This window comes from Balaenoptera borealis (genome assembly GCF_965194805.1).
Source record: "Balaenoptera borealis genome assembly, chromosome: 5".
Taxonomy (NCBI): Eukaryota; Metazoa; Chordata; class Mammalia; order Artiodactyla; family Balaenopteridae; genus Balaenoptera; species Balaenoptera borealis.
The window spans coordinates 70735081-70754760 of NC_138862.1; the positions used below are offsets into that span (position 1 = coordinate 70735081).

Sequence of the window (19680 nt, forward strand, 5' to 3'; positions counted from 1 at the left end):
AGAAATAAATGTCTTCAAACTGAGGCAGACAAAAGTCTCTATGTTGAAATATCCCATAAAGTAAACAACAACAAAAAAGTCCACACCTAAATGCATCATTGTGCAATTTCAGGAGAAATCCTAAATGTTTCCAAAGATAAAAACTGAACACTTACAAAGGAACAAAAGTTAGACTGGCATCAGACTTCTCATCAGCAACCATGAATGCTACAAAACAATGGAGTACTGATTTTTAAATTCTGAGGAAAAGCTATTTTGAAACTAGAGTTTCAGCCAGATTACCAGTTAAGTGAAAGTAAAGCTAACAAGGGCTCAGAAAATTTACCTCCCACATATGGTTTCTTTCTTTTTTTAAATTAATTAATTTTTGGCTGCGCTGGGTCTTCGTTGCTGCGCACGGGCTTTTCCTAGTTGCAGCAAGCGTGGCCTACTCTTCGCTGTGGTGCGTGAGCTTCTCATTGTGGTGGCTTCTCTTGTTGTGGAGCACGGGCTCTAGAGCACAGGCTCAGTAGTTGTGGCGCGCGGGCTTAGTTGCTCCGTGGCACGTGGGATCTTCCCGGACCAGGGATCGAACCCGTGTCCCCTGCATTGGCAGGTGGATTCTTAACCACTGCGCCACCAGGGAAGTCCCCACATATGGTTTCTGAGGAAGATACTAAAGCAACTACTCCAGCAAAATGAGGATATAAACTGTGAAGGAGAAAAACACATGATTCAGAAAGCAGTGATAATAACTCAGGAACTTATGAAGTCCCAGAATAACAGTTGTACATCAGAGAAACCAGTAGGGATTGAAGCAGAAGAATGGAGGCCCCAGTAGGGATGCCTCTGGATAGGAACTGGATTGAACACAACGGACAGTATGAATTATTTTAAGAATATGCTGACTGCATATTTTGGCAACAAGAAAAAAAAGCTTATTGAAACTTTAGGAAAAGTGAACAAGGAAGTCAACACTTAAACATGAAGCAAACTAAAATATGACATGATTTTAAACAACTAATAAAAAATTTTTTTAATTAACCCATTTGGCCGTGATATTCGGAACATTCTCCCCTAAATGATACAAGGACCACATCAGAATAGCAGTAAAGGAAATGGAATTCTACCCCACCACTTTGGTCTTCAGTGAACAGCTACATAGTCATAGTAGTATATATGTTTATTGCTTTTTAGCTTCTAAGATTGACCTATAGACATAGCACAGAGGACTTAACTATAGCTACAAAGTAGAATACAAATATTATCTACCTTGACGAAGTAAAAGTAAAGCTATAGCTAATGGCTATTTGGAAATGAAAAGAGGGAAGAGAAGTAGAGGGAAGAGAAAAGGCACTTATATTTTTGTTGTAGTAGTGTGGGAAACAAAAGTCCCATGACCTTCACTCAGGACTGGCTTGAATGTTAGAAGCTTCGATTAGTTTAATAAGAAACCTGAAAGGTGAGTTAGCCATTAAGTTTGTTAGGTCAATAAGGAAACGGCTAGCAAATATTTATATATCAGTTGCAATAAATTTTAAGTTAATGCTATAACTTATTCTGTATCTTGTCATCATAAAGGGGAGTTTCTAAGTGTTTGCTAAAACGAGCAAGAAATTTCCAAGAATACTGAAGTTTGTCTTTGAAGTTCCAAAGCCTTTTGACTTGCAATCTTAAGACAAAAAAAATTTTTAGTAGAGTGTGTGTTTGAGTGAAACTGTGTTCACTTCAACCTGTAAACTACAGCTTTCATGAGATTTTGCCCATTCACCTGCTAATAATCAACTTATAGCTTCCCTGATATTGCTCTAAAACACAAATATAAAAGGATTATTCAGATTCCCTTAAAATTAGGGATTCCCTTAAGATAACTAAAGCATTCCTTGTAAAAATATTTTACACATAAAATAAATATGACCCTAATACATTAATCTTAAAACACAACACAGAATATTAATTTCCCATACCAACAATAAGGAGTGAAGGGATGTAGCCTAGAATTGATAACAGAGATTCAAGAGTATTATTTAAAGTTGTAAAGGCAATCAAAAAAGAACTAAATATTAAAATATAACTAGCGGGCTTCCCTGGTGGCGCAGTGGTTGAGAGTCTGCCTGCCAATGCAGGGGACATGGGTTCGAGCCCTGGTCTGGGAAGATCCCACATGCCGCGGAGCAACAAAGCCCGTGAGCCACAACTACTGAGCCTGCGCGTCTGGAGCCTGTGCTCCGCAACAAGAGAGGCCGCGGCAGTGAGAGGCCCGCGCACCGCGATGAAGAGTGGCCCCCGCTCGCCGCAACTAGAGAAAGCCCTCGCACAGAAACGAAGACCCAACACAGCCAAAAAATAATTAATTAATTAATTAAAAAAAATATATATATATATATAACTATCAAAAATTGGGAAGTGGATGGAGGAACATGTAAATAAGCTAAACCTTCTCTATTTCTTAGCATGGAGTCAATAAATTACGTCTGACTTTGATTAATCAGGTTACAGGTATAGGCATATTGCTTGGTAACATAGTTAGCTCCCAAAGTATGAAAAATGGTTGCCCCCATGGAGGGGCTCTTTGGGTTGTGGCAGTAGGGGGATGAGAGACTACTGCTTTATGTTACAAGCACCTCTGCACTATTTTTTTTTTAATCACGTGCAGGTCTTATTTGGATCAGAAGAGGAAAGCCCAGGACCTGCCTTACTCTGACCAGCGCTCCTGGGACCACGTCCTGTCACCGAGGCTCTGCTTGAGGGCTAGGGCCCCACTGCTTGCTGCCAGAACAATCTGGTACCAAGGCCAACCCCGGCCGGATCTCCATGTTTACCTGATTCCCAGGCCCCAATAACTTCAATCATTAACACCACCCCTTTCTGGACCTCCCAAATTCTGACCATTTTTCCAAGGTTCTCACCTGTCCCCAGGTTTACTGGTGTTTCACCTGCCTGGCCACATTGCTTCCACCATCTGCAGTGACCTCATTCTGCCCCCAAGCCCCTGGCAATTTTATGCAATTTTATTCATTCAGCTTTGTGAGATTACATACTGCTATTTACTCTTTGCCATTTTAGTACCTCCTATAGTTTGTCGTGTCATTCTGTACTCCTTCCTTCACATCATTTACAAAAGTTAAGAAATGAGGACCCACGAGAACTCCATTCCTATAGATGCTTCTGTCTAGGAAAGTGATTGATTAATCCTAATGGCTTCCCGCTTCCAAACAGGTTCTGTATGCATAACAAACAAACGCCCTTTTCTTCTCCCCACCACGATCCGTTACACAGTCAATGACCCCACCCTTGATTAGAGGTCCCACTAGCTGGCCTGCTGTGGGGTACATGGGGATCCTGGTCAGTGGGAGCAGAGACAGCTGACCCTGACACAGGCCACCCTCAGAAATGGGTCCGACCCAGACAACCAGGAAGTCGGCTTCTGAGACAAAACAGAGAAGCCAGAAAATAAGTAGTCAGTACTATACACAAAAAACCCCAGAGACAAGGAAATGGCAGCACCTTGCACTCCAGACAGGAAGCCTCAGGGTGACTCCCGTGGGTGTTCCGGGCACACCTGTTAGATTGTTTTGCACACTGTGGCTCCCAGAATTTTGCCCTTGCACGACTACACGATTCTTGAGCAGATGATCTCTAGTTCTAGTGGACGATAAATGTCTTGTTTGCCAGTTAGATTTAGAAAAATTATTTTGATTTCATATTTTTTCACCCATGCTTGTCAACTATTATAGAGATTCCCTAGTTTGCTTTCTTTCTGCTTCTGGTGCAATTTAAAAATACTATTATTCATGTTAGAGCTAGATTTGGGGTTGGGGGCATGTAGTAGAACAGATACTATTTCCCAGAGATATTTATAAATATGGCACTAAAACAAAAAAAGGTTCCGTGCGGGGGTGGGGGGAGTTGGGAAAACATTGATTAAACAAGATTAGAGAGATTCTTGCTGCTGGACTTAACCATATAACATGCTGGTTTTCATGGTCCATCTCTAAGAAGAGAAACGTAGCACACAGTATTTCCCAAAACGTATTTGACATTGAACACTTTTTAAAAAAAATGAAACACTTTATTCACTGTTAGTGTTCCATGGAGCACAGTTTGGAAAACACCAAGTGTCCATTTTGGAATTCCTATTTGATCTTTACACTCTTCTTGGCAGGCTTCCTAAAATTCTTTAAAGTGGCTATTTAGAATCAATGATTCTTAAAGCTGGAAGGTGTCCTAGAGATCACTGACTCCAGCCTTCTATTTTACAGATGAGGAAACCGAGTCCCAAAGAGGGGGAGGCGATTTTGCACATGTTTTCAAGCTAGTTGCTTGCAGAACCAGCAGAACTCATCTTCAGGTTTCCTGATCTCAAGTCAGTGTTATTTCCTCCACATCATACAGTCTCTCCATTTCTTTCTAACACCCATGCTTTTTTTGGATTTTTCTTTTTAAAACAGAGTAACTGCATGATTAATTTGGGGTAACCCCCCCCCCCACAAGAGTGTTGAACTTAGTTATAATCAGCATCAGTTTACTCACAGGAACTTCTGTCACCAGCTCTGAATCACTAGTCTGTCCTGGTCCAGGGCATTTCCCCTCCTCATTTGTCTTGAACTGCCAGTTCCAGGAAGCAGTTAATTGCTTTACCCCAAACCACGTCCTCGCCCTGTATCAGGATGATAATATGGGCTGCACCTTGTTACCATATGACTTAGGAAACAGCTTCCTTCATATGGGTAAAGCCTTCTGACTTGCTCTTCCACCCTAGTCCTAAGGCCTTTTGGCACATCCTCACTGTCTCAGCTTTAACATGTGAGGGTGATGGTACTGGCCATCACTTTACCAGCTCGGGTTGAGAAGGCTAAACCTCCAGCACCATCCACACCTTCCTGAGCATTGCCATGGTGCTTATGGTTTGGGTAGGTGGCACCAGGTGAACTGGGGCTTGGCGCCCAGGCTCAGATGTCTGTGAGAACAGACATGGATGGCCAGGAGAGGAACTGATCCCTTAGACATCTCTAAAATCAGCTCTTGATTAAAATAACCAGTATAAATGTCAATTAACCACTTACCAGCATCTGCGAAATAGTGGTCATCTTTTCCTCGCCACCCCCTTCATCAACCATGGCGCACAGAGATCAAAGTCTTCACCTGTTGCCTATTATCACAATCCCACTCCCACCCTATTTTCTTTTTTGATCCTGAAAATGAGAATTCGTATGGAAAAAAAAAAGTCTAATCGTTTTTTCTAGGTTTTTCTGGTTTCTGTTAGTTGGTCATTAAAGGACCACTTGCACTTTCTTAAGGAACTTCCAAGCTTCCTCCTGGGAGCTTCTTGATCCAAATCTGTGACCTTAGAAAACTTCCATTTTCTCTTTCCATTTAGAGCTTGTTTCTCGGCTGCCTGTTTTTTTTCTTTTTTAAGTTCATAAATTTATTTTTCTTTTTCATTAAGGTAGAATATCCATGCACTAAAGTGACTTAACCTTATCTGCCACCTTTTGTTGTTATTTGGAGGCAGCGTGGCTCTGAGCCTTGGTCTCCTCACCTGCCAATGGGGATAAGATTATTTACCTCTCAGGACTGTCGTAAAGCTGGAAAGAACATTTATAAGGTGCCTAGCACGGTGCCTGTCACCTGGAAGGTGCTAAATAAATGTCCACTGGGGGCAGATGGGCTCTGTCCCTCACTCACAACTCCCTTGGGTTCCGAAGGACTCTGGCTGCCTCTCCTTACCTTCCACCTGATTTCCAAAACCCCACTCCTTCTCCATACCTGACTGGTTTGTTTATTTAGCTGTTCTGGGGGGAATCTTTCATGCCCTCTTTGCTCTATTCTTGGAGGCGGCACTTGTCAGTACCCCACCCTCTCGATGCCTTAGAGATGCTGCTGAGTCAGACAGTGTGGAATAACGGGACCTGCAAACGCTGGGACTCCAGCAAGATTGGCTGGCTTCTGGGTCAGGGGCAGCTCCAGACAAACATGTGTCCTCGCTTCCAGCAGCCTCTCCAAAGCACGTGGGAAGCGACGGGGTTCATCACTTCTGTCAGGTGACCTTGGGAAATCACCTCTCTGTGTGTTTGTTTCCTCATCTGTAAAATGGATTAATAATAGAACCTATGGAAGGATACAGGGTCTATGGGGCCTAAAACTTAAAAAAAAAAATACAAAATTATGAATATGAAATTAGGAGTGGGGCTTTAGAAGGAGGTCACACAAGCGAGGGACCCTGAAGCCCGGGCTTCATTAGCTTCGTGGTAACTCTGCATCTGATAGAAGCAGTGGAGCCATGGTGAGGTTTAAACAAAAGACTGTAAAGTGCTCAGCACAGTGCCTGACAGTTGTAGGGTATTGCAATGATAATAATTATTATAGATATTGTAATAATTTTGATAAAATTATACATTAATTCTATAAATGAAACTACAAAAATAAACACGTATAATAATTATAAAGCTTCTTTTTCTCCTGTTCCTGCTCACAAGTCCATCAGAGTGCAGCGGGATGAGCCCCATCTTCAGGGTGTCCTTACTTGGGGCTCTCTTCCTTAAAACAGGACCCGGTTGTGGCCGAGCAGGTCCCTGTTCTCTCACCCACAGACACATAACTTAGGAGGAGACCTGGGGATACCCCGGGAGGGGGGATGTGGGCTGAGCTAAGGGTCCCGGAGAGAGCCGGCCAACCCAAGGCGCCAGCACAGCAGACTCCAGAGCCTCTAGGGGTGTGGGGGGGGGGGCGGCGGCGGGGGGTGCTGGTAGAATCAGGTCCAGGGAGGTCAAAGGACGTCACAGAAACAGCAGGGCTCTTGACCACGGAGGTAACCTGGATGTTCTGGCAAAGGCTGCTGGTTTCCCTGCTACATTTTTATGCTGGGTGTGGTCAACCACAAGAGGCCCTTATCCCTTCCAGTAAGAGCCTGAGATTTGGGAACAGGGGTTACATGACTTCACACAATGGTATTATTCCCAGTGAATTTCCATTTCCTAGTTCCTCCATGTATTGTGGTCCTGGATCCCCAGAGTGGTTGCCTATGTGTGTTTGTGAAAACCCTGCAGGGAGAGATGTTTGTTTTTCAGAGAAAGTTTGGTGGTGTAGCTCGGAGAAGGAGAGTGCTATCAGAAACAAAGCACATGCAGAGTCTACTCCAAGGCCCCGGCCCCACCCCGCAGCCATCACCACAGGGTGTGGTGGCGTGCAGTGAGGAGGACGGGACAGGAGACCTTGTTTCATAAATCCAGAGGAGCCACCGAAACCTAGGCTTCAGCTGCTCTTCCCAGGAGCAGCTCCTGCCCTTGGGGTAAAATCTCTAAAGTAACCTAAATAACATGCTGCTGGCCAGAGACGAAGATGCAGGGTGGGGGGACTGGAAAGTGTTTGTTCTTCCAAACTCCTCTCCCCTCTCCACAGCCTGGAGGTTCTCTTGTTCCAGAAAAGGATGGCGTTGGAGGGAGCCCCAGCCATGACTCACTCAGAGCTAAGCCTTGGCAAATCCATCACCATGGAAACTGCCAATCATCCATGCTTTTCATAGCTTAATGGAACATCTGCCAGGGGAAAGCCAAGTGATACAAATTGCCTGTCCTGTCCACTGTGTTTACACTGGGGCCCCTGCAAAAGAGAGAGAGCCAGGAAAGGCAACCCTCCACAGAGGGATGGTGACCCAACTCCGGTCACTAAAGCTGGGTGACCTTCCTCAATCCTTCATAAACTCCTCTGTGCTCCTCCTTTCCCAGTTGGTCAAACAAAGGATCAGCTCAGTGATTCTCAACCTGGTTGGGCCAGGGGGGATGGGAGGGACAGTAAAGCACATGCCCTAAGAGGGCTGGGGTAAAAGAGACCTGTGTAGACAGTTTGTTCAATATTATAATTTTATATTTGGAATATTACAAAACAATATTTTCATAATTTAAACCACAGAAAATAAAGAAGCTTGGCTAATATTCTTAGGTAGCAATCTTTCTCGAACAAAGGACCAAGATACCCCTCTCTGATCCAGCGAGGCACATCAGAATTTCCAGGTTAGTGAGGGTTTTAGTGATTATCAAAAATGAATATGGATTCAAAGACGAAAAGTTGCGAGTCGCTGGACTAGCTGATCTCAAATGTTAGTCCAGCTCAAATTCTGGGCTCCTGGGTGGCATCTTCCAACCTCGAGCCACTGCTAATTCCTTAACGGAGGGAGAAGTACCAGAGGGGAGGCTAGCCACCCCTGCCCCTCTCTCACACCAGGCATCCCCTCTCTGACAAGATGCAGGGCCTGGAGAGGCAAAGGAGGGAAGCCAAGGGAGCAGCACGGAGCGGGGCCGGCAGGGTCACATGCCTGAGGCAGCCTCCTGGTGGTCCTGCCTGCCTCGAAGGCCCACAGCCCTGCCTCAGGTGGAACTGCTAACCTGGCGCCTGCAAGCATGGGCTTTTGACTTGGCATCAGGACTCACTGCCAGGCCTAAGGAAACAAACACTCAGGTGGGAAGCGGGAGGGGGACGAAGATCGGGGTAGGGGGGTGGGGAGTGGGAGGGGCCAGAAGATATTTTCAGATGTTAACTTTTAAAATTTTTCCTCTTTTTGATTTTCCCCTTTCCTTTTTTGTCCATTCAAAAGGAACCTGACCTTTATTTTATTGCCTTGGAGGAAATATGCAGCAGGGGAGAAGTAGAATTTGCCTGCACACTGTTTTGGGTTCTGTTTCTCAAAGGCCTGAGCCCTTAGGAGATTTCCGAGGATTGAGGAAGCAGAAAAGAAGCTGCAGAAAGACTGGGGAGAGCCTGCGGGGACAAAACCAATTTGCTACATAGTTTGCAGGGCCCAGCACAAATAAAAATGTAGGGTACGTTGTTCAAAAACTATTAAGAATTTTAGCAACAGCAAAGCATTAAACCAAGTGTGTGGCCCTTCCAAGCCTGGGGCCCAGTGTGAATGCATAAATCCATGCCCACGAAGCTGGCCCTGGACGGCACTGTCCCCCGTCCGTATTAGAACAGAAGACTGCCTCTCGAGCTGGGGCAGGAAGAGAAAGGCCCACGAGATCTGGAACAATGGGGACCTGGGGCCTACTCCCTGGCAGCACTGGTGGGGATCCAGCAAGACCACAGAAAGGAGGGTCTGAGAAGTACACAGACTCTAAGCATAGGGTTCCCAGGCTCAGCAGATTTCCAGTCCCCAAAAGTGGCTCAGAAGCAGCAGAGAGCATAAACCTGAAGGGATCTGCAGACAGGACAATAGGAGGGCCTGGCTCTTTGCACAGATGATGAATAGCCAGAGCCCCCTAACATGCCTTGGTACTTGGTAAGACCCTGAGATCCTGATACAGAATGACAGGGCAAGGCGGAGGCATGATGAATGACTGACATCAGTTTTGTCATCCTGGCAGAATGAAGGCTTAGAGTCAGAAACTGACTCTCTTTCCATTTCATTAAGGTGAAAGAAATGCACTATTTCTGGCACACCTGGATTTGTAGAACAGGATTCTACCTGCCACTACCAAGGCCTAACTCCAGCCTCATACCTGTGACCAAGCCTCAAGAGGGGACAGGTCAGAGCCACTGCAATTAACCAGGTAAGGGATGAAGCTTGGATCAGTGTGGTCAGGTGGTAGAGATGGAGAGAAGCAGGAGGTAAAGGCAGGTAAGTTTAGGAGGTAAAACTGACAGAACTTGGAGGGTACTGGTAAGGAAGAAGAAGGAGTCAGGAGTAACCCCCATTACGAGCTTGAGCAACTGGGGGGATACAGGTGCCATTCCTGAGCTCAGGAGTAGAGAAGAACCAGTTGGGGGGTAGGTGGGATGGGTTGGGTTCTGAACATGCTAGGTTTGAGATACCAACAGAAGATGTCACGTAGGCACTTGAATATATGACGTGAAGCTTAGAGAAGTCTGGGCTGGGGGTGTAAATCTGGGAGTCGTCAGCTTTGGGTGTGGTCCCTGAACAATGGACACGGATGCGATCCCAAGGGAAAGAGTAGAGAAAGAAGAGAGGGGGCCTAGACACAGGCTGACGAAAACCAACATTTAATGGGCAGGCAGAAGAGGATGCCCCTAGAAAGCAGGTCAGAGAGGCGGGAGAGAGACGAGGAGAAGAAGGCACGAGAAAAGAAGGAGAAAGTGGGACGCAGCCGAGAGGTCAAACACACTGAGGGACTGCAAATGCCCACTGAACTGAGTGACGCAGAAGCCACTGATGACTTTGGAAAGAATCATTTCACTGGAGAGACAGGCCTGGAATTGCAAAAGGAGAGAGTGGATGAGCAGGAGGCAGGAAAACGGAGTCGGGAGGGCAAAGACTGGTGGGTGGCTGTGCTGAGGGCAGAACGGGGCCGCTGCTAGAGGGAGAAGCGGGGTTCAGGAAAGTTGTTAAAGGTGATTAAAGTCATTAATCTTTTTTTTCATTTTAACAGTTTTACTGACGTATAACTAATATACAATAAGCTGCACGTTTAAAGTGTAACAATCTGAGAAGTTTGACATGAACACATCTGTGAGATCATCACCACGGTCAGAAACACATTTTTTCATCCCCCGAAATCTGCTTGCCCTCCCTCCTGCTCCTCTCACCCCCATTCCCAGACATTCACTGACGTGCTTTCTGTTACTATAGTTTGCATTTTCTAGAATTTTATATAAATGGATTTTTATATACTTTTAACCTTTTAAAAAAGGTACTCGTTTTTGTCTGACTTCACACAGCATAATTATTTTGGGGGCTTCCCTGGTGGCGCAGTGGTTGAGAATTTGCCTGCCAGTGCAGGGGACACGGGTTCAAACCCTGGTCTGGGAAGATCCCACATGCCGCGGAGCAACTGGGCCCGTGAGCCACAACTACTGAGCCTGCGCATCTGGAGCCTGTGCTCCACAACAAGAGAGACCGCGATAGTGAGAGGCCCGCGCACCGCGATGAAGAGTGGCCCCCGCTCTCCGCAACTGGAGAAAGCCCTCCCACAGAAACGAAGACCCAACGCAGCCAAAAATAAATAAATAAATAATTCTTTAAAAAAAAAAAAAATTATTTTGAGATTCATCTATGTTGTCACAGGTTATCAATAGTTCATTTTTTCTAATTGCTGAGTAGTTTTATATTGCACGGTGATACCATAACTTGTCTCTCCATTCACCTGCTGATGAATATTCGAGTTGTTTCCAGTTTGGGACTATTACAAATTAAGTTGCTTTGAACTTTCATATACAAGTCTTTATATGGATACACGTTTTTGTTCCTCGGTAGGAGATAACTAGAAGTGGAATGGTATATGTTTGGTTTTTAAAAAACTGTCACACCATCTTCCAAAATGGTTGTGCCATTTTACATTCCCATCAGCAGTGTATGCGAGTTCCAGTGTCTCTGAATCCTTGCCCACATTCGATACGGACAGTTTTTAAAATTTTCAACAATCTAGTAGCTTTTCCTCCTTTCTCTATGGAGGAAGGCAGAGGGAGGAGAAAAAGGAGACAAAATCAGCCACACTCCAGGGCATCGACACTGCCTTGATCGAGAATGAAATGTGTTGCTCAGTCTGTGTCCTGGGAACAAACCCAGTCCCTCACAAAGGGTTATTTCTTATGGAGCATTTGGTAAACATGTTAGCTTACTGCCTTCTAGGCTGGGGCCCTGAGCAGGAGACAAGACGTCTACAGGGACCTCCACTGTGGAAGACTCCTGCAGCCACTGTAGAGCAGGAAAGCAGGAAAGGGAGGGGAAGGAGACTCAGTCATTGCCCATGGGGATCCTGGTTTCACCCACACCCAGTGTGATAAGAGGACAATAGCATTTCTCTGCCCCCCTGGGAGAAGGCACAGGGGTTGGGTTAGGGGAAGGGGAGTTTCTAGACCAAGCCTGCACTCATTCCAAGGTGGAAAGAGCAGCTTGTCCTGTTGAGGAATCCATCCTGTTCAGCCCTAAGAGAAATACATCCTCTCTATTAACTTGGCCAAGAGGTGTCAACATATGAGTATAAGGGGTAAGGAGGATTAAATCGTGTTGGGGGCTTTCAGGAATTATGAACAAGTAAACTCTCTGTTAAAATAACAGATTTTTAGTTAAAGCTAAAGTCATCGATAAAGTCAGATATATATATCCTAAGAGCACATGCAGGTCAATTATGATACTGAGTTTTGGGAACCAAGCATTTACTTATACCCCTAATGTGAGAGTGAAAAAGAATGCCAACGCCAATACCTGTAGCTGCTGGGAAGAACACCCCGAAGACAGTGAAAAAGGACTCGCCGGGGCTGTAATCTGGCAGAGTGTTGTTCCGCAGCAGTTCTGGTGAATATCCAATAAAACCATGTTCTGAAATAAAACAAAGGAAAGCAAAATGAGCCAAGTGACAAGATATATAGCACAGGCTTCCCTAGATTACAGTCCTCACTTATGTAACTTTAAATAGCAAAAGGTAGGTGTGATTAGGGGCAGGGAGCAGGGAGAGAAAACAGAAGATGACAGAACCATCTTCCTTCCCACTTCTAGGGCTTGATTTTTATGTATCTGTACCTATGGATATAGGTAACTAAAATGACATGAAGAAGAACAGTAGCTACCTCTAGGAAGGGTAGCATTTTTATTGTTCTGCTTATAGTACAGCTGAAATCTTTCAATGAGTATGTATTGAAGTGTTTGCTTCTGATTTAAAAAATTAAGTTACCTCCCTGCTCAGAAACCTTCCCACGGATCCCCATTAGCTACAGAGTAAAGTCCAAGTTCCTGAAGATGAGTGTGAAAGCCCTCCACAGCCTGGCAACGGCCCACCATTTCCTATTCGTCCTTTGCCTTTTCCTCTCCCCAACAGTGACGCAGATGACTCTGCCCAAGAACGCCACTAATACCCAGCCCTGTGTCCCCTGCTTCCAGACCCTTCCCCCATATCTCTGAGCATCAATATGGTACTCACTCTTCAAGCCCAACTCAAACTCTGCTTCCTCTGGGCTTTACATGAACTCCCTGATCAGAATCCTTCTCCTAAGTGCCCTCCATGACTAGCCACATTAGGTCTTTCCCCAACCAGACTCCTTGGGGCTAGAGATCCGGTCTTAAACACTTCTGTCCCCCAGGGTCAACCACTGTGCCTGCCACACAGCACACAGGGTGCCAATATGGATCACACCGAAAGAATCTTGCTCTTGGATCTTCTGATGCCGTGCTTTCAGTCTGACTGGTTCACAGACTACTTTACAGCAGGAACATCTCAGATATGATTTTTTCAAAGCATGTTAAACATTTTTTACATTGCCTTAAATGAAAGTTTTCAAGAGGTTTCAGTCCTACAGACACTTTGCTTTTTTGTCAAAGGAGGTCACCTTGAACAGCACCTGTGGATATGTTAGTGGGCTGTGGAATTTTAAGATACAAGTCAAGTGTCCTTGGGCTCAGGGACACCCAGGGTATCCAGCCTCTGCCTTTGGAGAATGAGTTGGTTTGTTCCTGTGAACTCCAGTCCAAGAGAACTGGGTCCTGCTCCTTTTCCCTCCAACCCCACAGCTACGTAGGATGAGTTCTCAGCCGTCAGTCACGCCACGCCGTAGCTGACCCCCAGGGCTGCGGTGACCATCTCCTGCCAGCCTGTCCTCCACCGCCCTCGGGGCTTAACTTCACCCTGAGCTTCCTTCCACAGAAGAGCGCCGTCTCGCTGATGACTCCAATGATAGCGCCAGCACTACTCACAGCTTCCAAGATTCATATCTTCATAGGAAAAGTATTTTTCAAAAAAAAAAAAAAATAGTAAAATGAAAGCTCAGTGAAGTACAAGGGACCCTGGGGAGTCCAGTCAGGACTTAAGATCATTGTCGACTGCTCTCTTTCTCCTGAACCTTAAATCCCAAGGACTGTGCAACATTTCCGAATGGTTTGGCATCTTCACAGCCGGTCCTCCCCTCATTAACAAAACAGCAATAATAGCTAAGTTAACTTTAGTTTATCCGCTGGCTGACCCTGCTGACTAGACTTTCTGAGGAGAAAACCAGCCCAGGCTGCCTCGGAAGGGAGCTCGGCCAAGCTGGGTGACGCATAGGCCTGAGCACGTTTGAGCGCAGGGCTGCGTGCAGGGCAGGCCGGCCATGCGGGACACGAACACTCCATCAGGCTCCACTGATCTCCGCCGTCCCGAGGCCGCCCTGACATGGGCGGGTATTTGGTCACCAGGCCTGAAGGGCTTGGCCCCCGGTCAGCCTGAAGGGTCAGAGGGATTGCAGGCGCCATAGATGAGTCACTGGAAAGCTTTCTCTCTCCCTCCATACCACCACCAAGATCCACAGAGTGAGGGAATGAGTCACTGGGCTCACTCGGGGACGGGGGTGGGGTCCATCCTCTGCAGGGCCACCGCAAGGGCAGCCCTCACACGTTCGCAAGCACACGCTCGCGCTGACAACTGCCGCTGGCCCCAGCCCTCTCCCCTCAAGTCCAGTTCTGAGCTGTTCTCAAGGAAATAACCGTAACTTTGAAAAGAACTTTATGGACAAAGATGTTTGTCAATGAATTATTTATAACAGTGTAAACGGCACAGTGGGGGGTCTAAATGTCTAACTCTGAAAGCCTGAGGTATTTCAAATGCTTAAAAAGACTTTTTGGGGACTTCCCTGGTGGCACAGTGGTTAAGAATCCGCCTCCCAAGGCAGGAGACGTGGGTTCGATCCCTGGTCAGGGAACTAGATCCCACGTGCATGCTGCAGCTAAGAGTTCGCATGCCACAACTAAGGAGCCCGCCTGCTGCAACTAAGACCCAGCACAACCAAGATAAATAAATAAAATAAATTTAAAACATTTAAAGAAAGACTTTTTAGTGCCAAAGAAAACTCTCCATGTTATATATGATATATGTTAAGTAAGAAAACTGGATACCATTTATAGGATGAATACAAAAAAAAGTTTTAATGTATATATGTAGGAAAAGGAAGCATACCAAAATACTAATTGTGGTTGTTCGTATAATGCAATTATGGACTTCTTTTTCTTTTTCTTTTTATGTTTACAAATTTTCCACCTGTCTTTAATGAGCATAATCAACTTATCAAAAATTAAAATCTTTTAGAAAAACAAACAAAACATCCCACAACTGAAAGCCTACTTTCTCCAGATAGCTTTTCTATAAACAAATTCATTTCTTTTTTTTTCTTTCCATTTATCCTCTCCCTGCTTTTCAAAATGATTTAAGTGGCTTATGAGCAAAACATAAGGGCAAGTAAAATTAGGGGCAAATAAAGAAAGAAAAAGAAATTGAGCAAAAGAGAGAGAGGGCACACCTACAGCCCACAGCCTGAGGTCTCTGAATAGGCTCTGAGGTAAGAGCCTGCAGTGATTTTCTTCAAACTGGAATTCAAGGCCTAGAGAGATCATTTTACTTTCTGACCTTAAGGACTTTCTGACCTTTCTGACCAAGCCCACTCCAGCAGCGGAGGACCCTAGGGCCCACCCTTCACGTGTGCCACATTCCAGTGGATGAGAAGGAGCCCTAGGCTCACATGGTGGACCTACCTCATTCCCTCTGCCCCTACCTTCCCGGGCCCTTATGACTTCCACCCACCCGACACCCCACCTCGCGTCAGGCTCCCCAGTCCTGATCCAGCCCCGCCAGAGGTTTGGCCCACTGGCCTTCGCCCTGACTCCCGGGTCTCCAGTCTCTCGCCCAGACCCTTAACCAGTGGTCCAGCTGGATCTCAAGCTTATGCACAGCGGGTGTCCAGGTCAGGCACTGATGTCTCTGGCTGGCTTGTACTTGAGGCATGGGGCGAGGTCAGCTGGCCATGCCCAGCGTTGCAGGGCAGAGCAGACACCACCTGCCGTGGCTTCTCACAGTGGGTCTTGCTGTCTGATTTGCTGAACAAAGGTCCCTAATTCTTCTAGTCATGGCCCTGTTTGAGAATCTGATGAATGCCCATTTTGCATACCATTTGGGGGTTCCCTGAAGCCTCTATGGGGGGAATGGACCCTGAGGTTCAGGACCTCTACTCCAGGGGCTGCCTCTGTACCTGAGACTTCTGGCAGGCCCTGCAGGCACCTACGCTGTCCCAAGCCCTGAGCGACACCACGCCCTGCCTCGGGGTGAACAGAGGTCAACGTTTCCTGCTGCAGTCGGTGCCAAGCAACGAGGAGTCTCTGTGTGCATGGGGACAGTGCAGGTCCCCCAGGGACATCCCGGGCAATTTTCTTCTGAACATAATCGCCAGTGGCCGTTTACTGAGCACCTCCTACCTGCCGGTCACTGGGCGCCAATTAATTTACATCATCCTCGATCCTCACAACCACCCTGCAAGATCAAAGGTGAGAAAACCAAGCTCACGAAGGTGAAGAATCTTGTCCAAGGTCACACAGCAGACCTGCCTGTATCACAGCCCTTGCCTCTCCCCCAGAAGGCCAGTCTCCAGGTCCCTAGCACCACCCTCCCTCACAGAGACACGCATACAGCCCAGGTTTCCTTCAACCCCACAAAACGCCGCCAGAGATCATGGCATCTCCCCTTCTCCACCTGTGGGGGGCCGACAGGGTGTCTCCCTATGGAATGCCACACTGAGGGGGTGTGTGCACAGCTGGGAAGAAGCAGAGCCCACCCTCGACCCCAGGTCTGTCTGAAGTCAATTTTCCATCGACCATGCCGTCTCCCTGGAATTCATCCTGAGTTGTTTCCCCAGAGATTTCTAGAGCATGTGTCTGCCTCTGTGGGCCTTTCAGCTACTCTGCTGGTAACATGAGGGGCCGGGATGCTCTCAGCTGATGTCTCCCGACTCTGAGAGGCCTGGAATGCCCAGTGCCTGCAGCTGCTGCACATGACTGTATCTGGATTTGACCTGAACATCTGTTTCTGTACCCACAGAAAAAAACACTTTGGTCCCATGTGAGCTATGAGCTTTTAGGAAGAACAAAGACAGAACAGAGTGAGGAAAGAGAAAACGAATCACGACAAAAACCAGGCAAGAACAGGCAGAGGGAAGATACTTGAAGGCGTGGCCTTCCTCCTCAGCATTCAGGTAACACGGCTTCTTGGGATGCCACCAGGGTGCCTGTGGTTCTGCAGGGTCCAGGGGGTCTGTGCCCAAGGGATACCATGGGATCCCACCTACCATGCCTGGGCCAAAGGGGCCAGCCCGGGTCACAAGTTGCTACAGAGCACAACTCCCTCGGGGCCGGGCCTCGCGCCCTCTGGCGAGGTGGCTTCTGGGAAGCTCCGTGTGGCACCTGTGGCTTCCCACCCGTGCTGCCCCGCCTCTGGGGTCGGTCTGCTGAAATTAGAAGAGGCAGCAGGAAGTCATCAGCCCCCACGTGTGGGTGTCGGATTGTGGCCGCTGACTAACTTAGAAAGTGAGACTGCTAAAAATGACGCTGGCACCGTGGGCCCTGCCACCCCTCCATGAGCCGCGGGTCCAGCGAGGCGGGGGCTTCTGGCCCGGCTTTCTTCTTGGCTCGGGTCCCCCCACCCCTCGCCCAGCGAGACAGCCCTTTCCTGGGAACGACAATGGGAGAGGCTGGTCCAACCAGGAATAGAAAGAGCAGAGGAAGGGCCCGCGAGAGAGGAAGGCAGGGAGGGGCACGCCGCCCAGACCCCGGGAGATCACAGGAAGAGCAGCCCTGCAAGGAAAAGGAAAGGAGAGGCCGAGGTTCTGGGAAGGGACACACACACCAAAACAACGCCTGGGGGTGGGGAGGGCAAGAGAAGTCCAGCGGAGCCAGCCGGAGGAGGGTCCCCAGAGGAGCAGGAAGTACAGTAGGGTGTGCAGCAAGGGAAACGCGGATTGGGCGCCTTTTGTGAGGGCCAAGCCTCGCCCTGGACACAAGGCCCCTCCGGAGGGTCTCCTGCGCAGCGGAGCCCGCCTGGGACCCGGGATGGTATGCCCAGCACCTGGCACTGCCTTGGCTGCTCCAGGACCCTGCCTCACAGGGACGGAGACCCGCAGTTTGGGGGAGGGACAACAAATCTGAAATGGCCTGACATAGAGAGGTCAGTGACAAGGAAAGAAAGGCGTGTCCGGGCCGCATCCTGTCACCAAGGCCCTCACAGAGCTCCTGCCCACGCCGTCCCCCTGCTTACTCAGACACGGCCCAACCCCAGACGGTCTGAGGTGGACACAGATGGGCAGTTAGGCCCGGCAAACCCCGGCGGCCTGGGCTGGTCCGTGGAGTTTTCCTCCCCTGGGCTTTGCTGTTAAGTCTGGGAGCTGCAATGGGTGAGGCAGCCTCAGTCATAAGAAGGATATGCCCAAACCTGAGCTCAGAGAGCATCGATTCAGGAGAAGCCCAGGTTATTCTCCTCCTCCTTGGGGTGGAGCACGAGGCCCTGAAGATCTCTGGGAGGAAGGGGAGAACGGTGACAGGACCAAGACTCACAACACCTGGGTTCACGCCCCGGTGCTGCCACGGACTCGCTGCAAATTCTGACTGTCCATCTGGGATGGGCCCGAGATTCTGCAGTCTAAATGGGCACCCAGGTGATGTAGATCACGCTCCCAGTAGCAGGTATTAAATGGTTTTTCAGAACCCTTCTAATTCTGAAAGCTGCCAGCCAGAAGCCCATTCTCAAGACTCAGGGCACATCGTCCAAATACACCATTGATTTCCAGTGGCAGATGTAAAATCCCAAACTAGCTTCCAAAGCTTGTCAGTGCTGCCCCCTGCCTCCCTGCTACCCCTTCCCTTTCTCTGTGGCTGTGGATACAATGTGTGCTCCAGACTGTGAGACAAGGTCCCTGTCACATTTTTCATCTGTTAATGAAACAAAGCAATTATGAATTACAAGTCCTGCCACTAGGTCTTACATTATTACAGTCAGGCGTGCCCTCCGTTAGTGCAGATACTGAAAGCTTCCTGGTCTAATTCATTGGTCCATTTTAACAACGGAGGGAACTGATAGAAGCCAGCTACTCAAAAGGCATGAGAGCTGAAAGTGGGAAAGTAACCCCAGCTTAGAGTCCCATTTGGAGTCCGCAAAACACCAAGTCCCCATTTGCTGGATTCTCCCATTGAACTGGGTCGTAACCATCCTGGTCCACTACAGGTGCTCCACAGAAATATTCTGAAATTGAACTGGATCAGGCTGTATTGACTTGGACTGTCAATGGAAAGGGATGGAAGGGGCAATAATGATAGGTTCAGAAGAGGCCCCCAAGGCCCCCGCCCTCAGCTCGGATTTCCTTCCCTGCAGGACTTCTGGGCAGTGAGCTGGGAGCCTTCTCCAGACCACAACCCCCTCTCTGGCTTCAGCCCTAGTGAGTTTGGTCCTCCAAAGAGAGGGTGGAGAGAGGATGTGAGCAGGGTTTCCAGCTCCCAGGCCCCCACCCAGAGAGAAAATACACAGAGGGAAGGCCGGGCATTCTAGCAGTGGCCAGAAGGGAAGTCTGAAGTGGGGTTGGGCCTGTCCAGAGGCCCCCGGGGAAGGCCTCCACCCTCTGGGACAACTGGATGGTGGGAACAGCCGGAAAAGCCCCCAGGGCTGGGTAACCCAGGGAATGAAGGGCCTGGGTTGGGGGGATGTCAGGGCAGCCCCCTTGGGAGGGGATGGCTGAAAGTTTCCAGTAAGAAGAGAAGCTCCTGCCAACCCCTACAATCTAGGACAGGCAGTCCTGGAGTTCCTTCTGAGAAAAGGATTTCTCACTTGTGAAAGGGAGGATTTCTAACATCCAAGAAATTGTTCCATCCTCTGACATGGTCTCTATTTTAAATGCTTAACAAAACTTTTTTTATAATGGCCTTGGGGTCAGCAAGTTGAGATGAGATGAGATTTTTCACCTGGGGAGGCC

The 19680-nt window shown here is 48.0% G+C and overlaps 1 protein-coding gene across 13 annotated transcripts in view; it reads right to left on the reverse strand.

Annotated features, from left to right (window-relative positions):
• The window catches only part of SLC12A8 (solute carrier family 12 member 8), a 142997-nt gene that overhangs the window by 42659 nt on the left and 80658 nt on the right, over positions 1-19680 (reverse strand). For all 13 annotated transcript variants that reach the window (XR_014244747.1, XM_082392298.1, XM_082392289.1 and 10 more), the window contains one exon: positions 12140-12253. Coding sequence is in view for 12 of the 13 variants with exons in the window: in XM_082392298.1 (XP_082248424.1) it covers positions 12140-12253 (114 nt within the window). In the remaining variant the exon portion in view is untranslated. The remainder of the gene's footprint in view (positions 1-12139; positions 12254-19680) is intronic.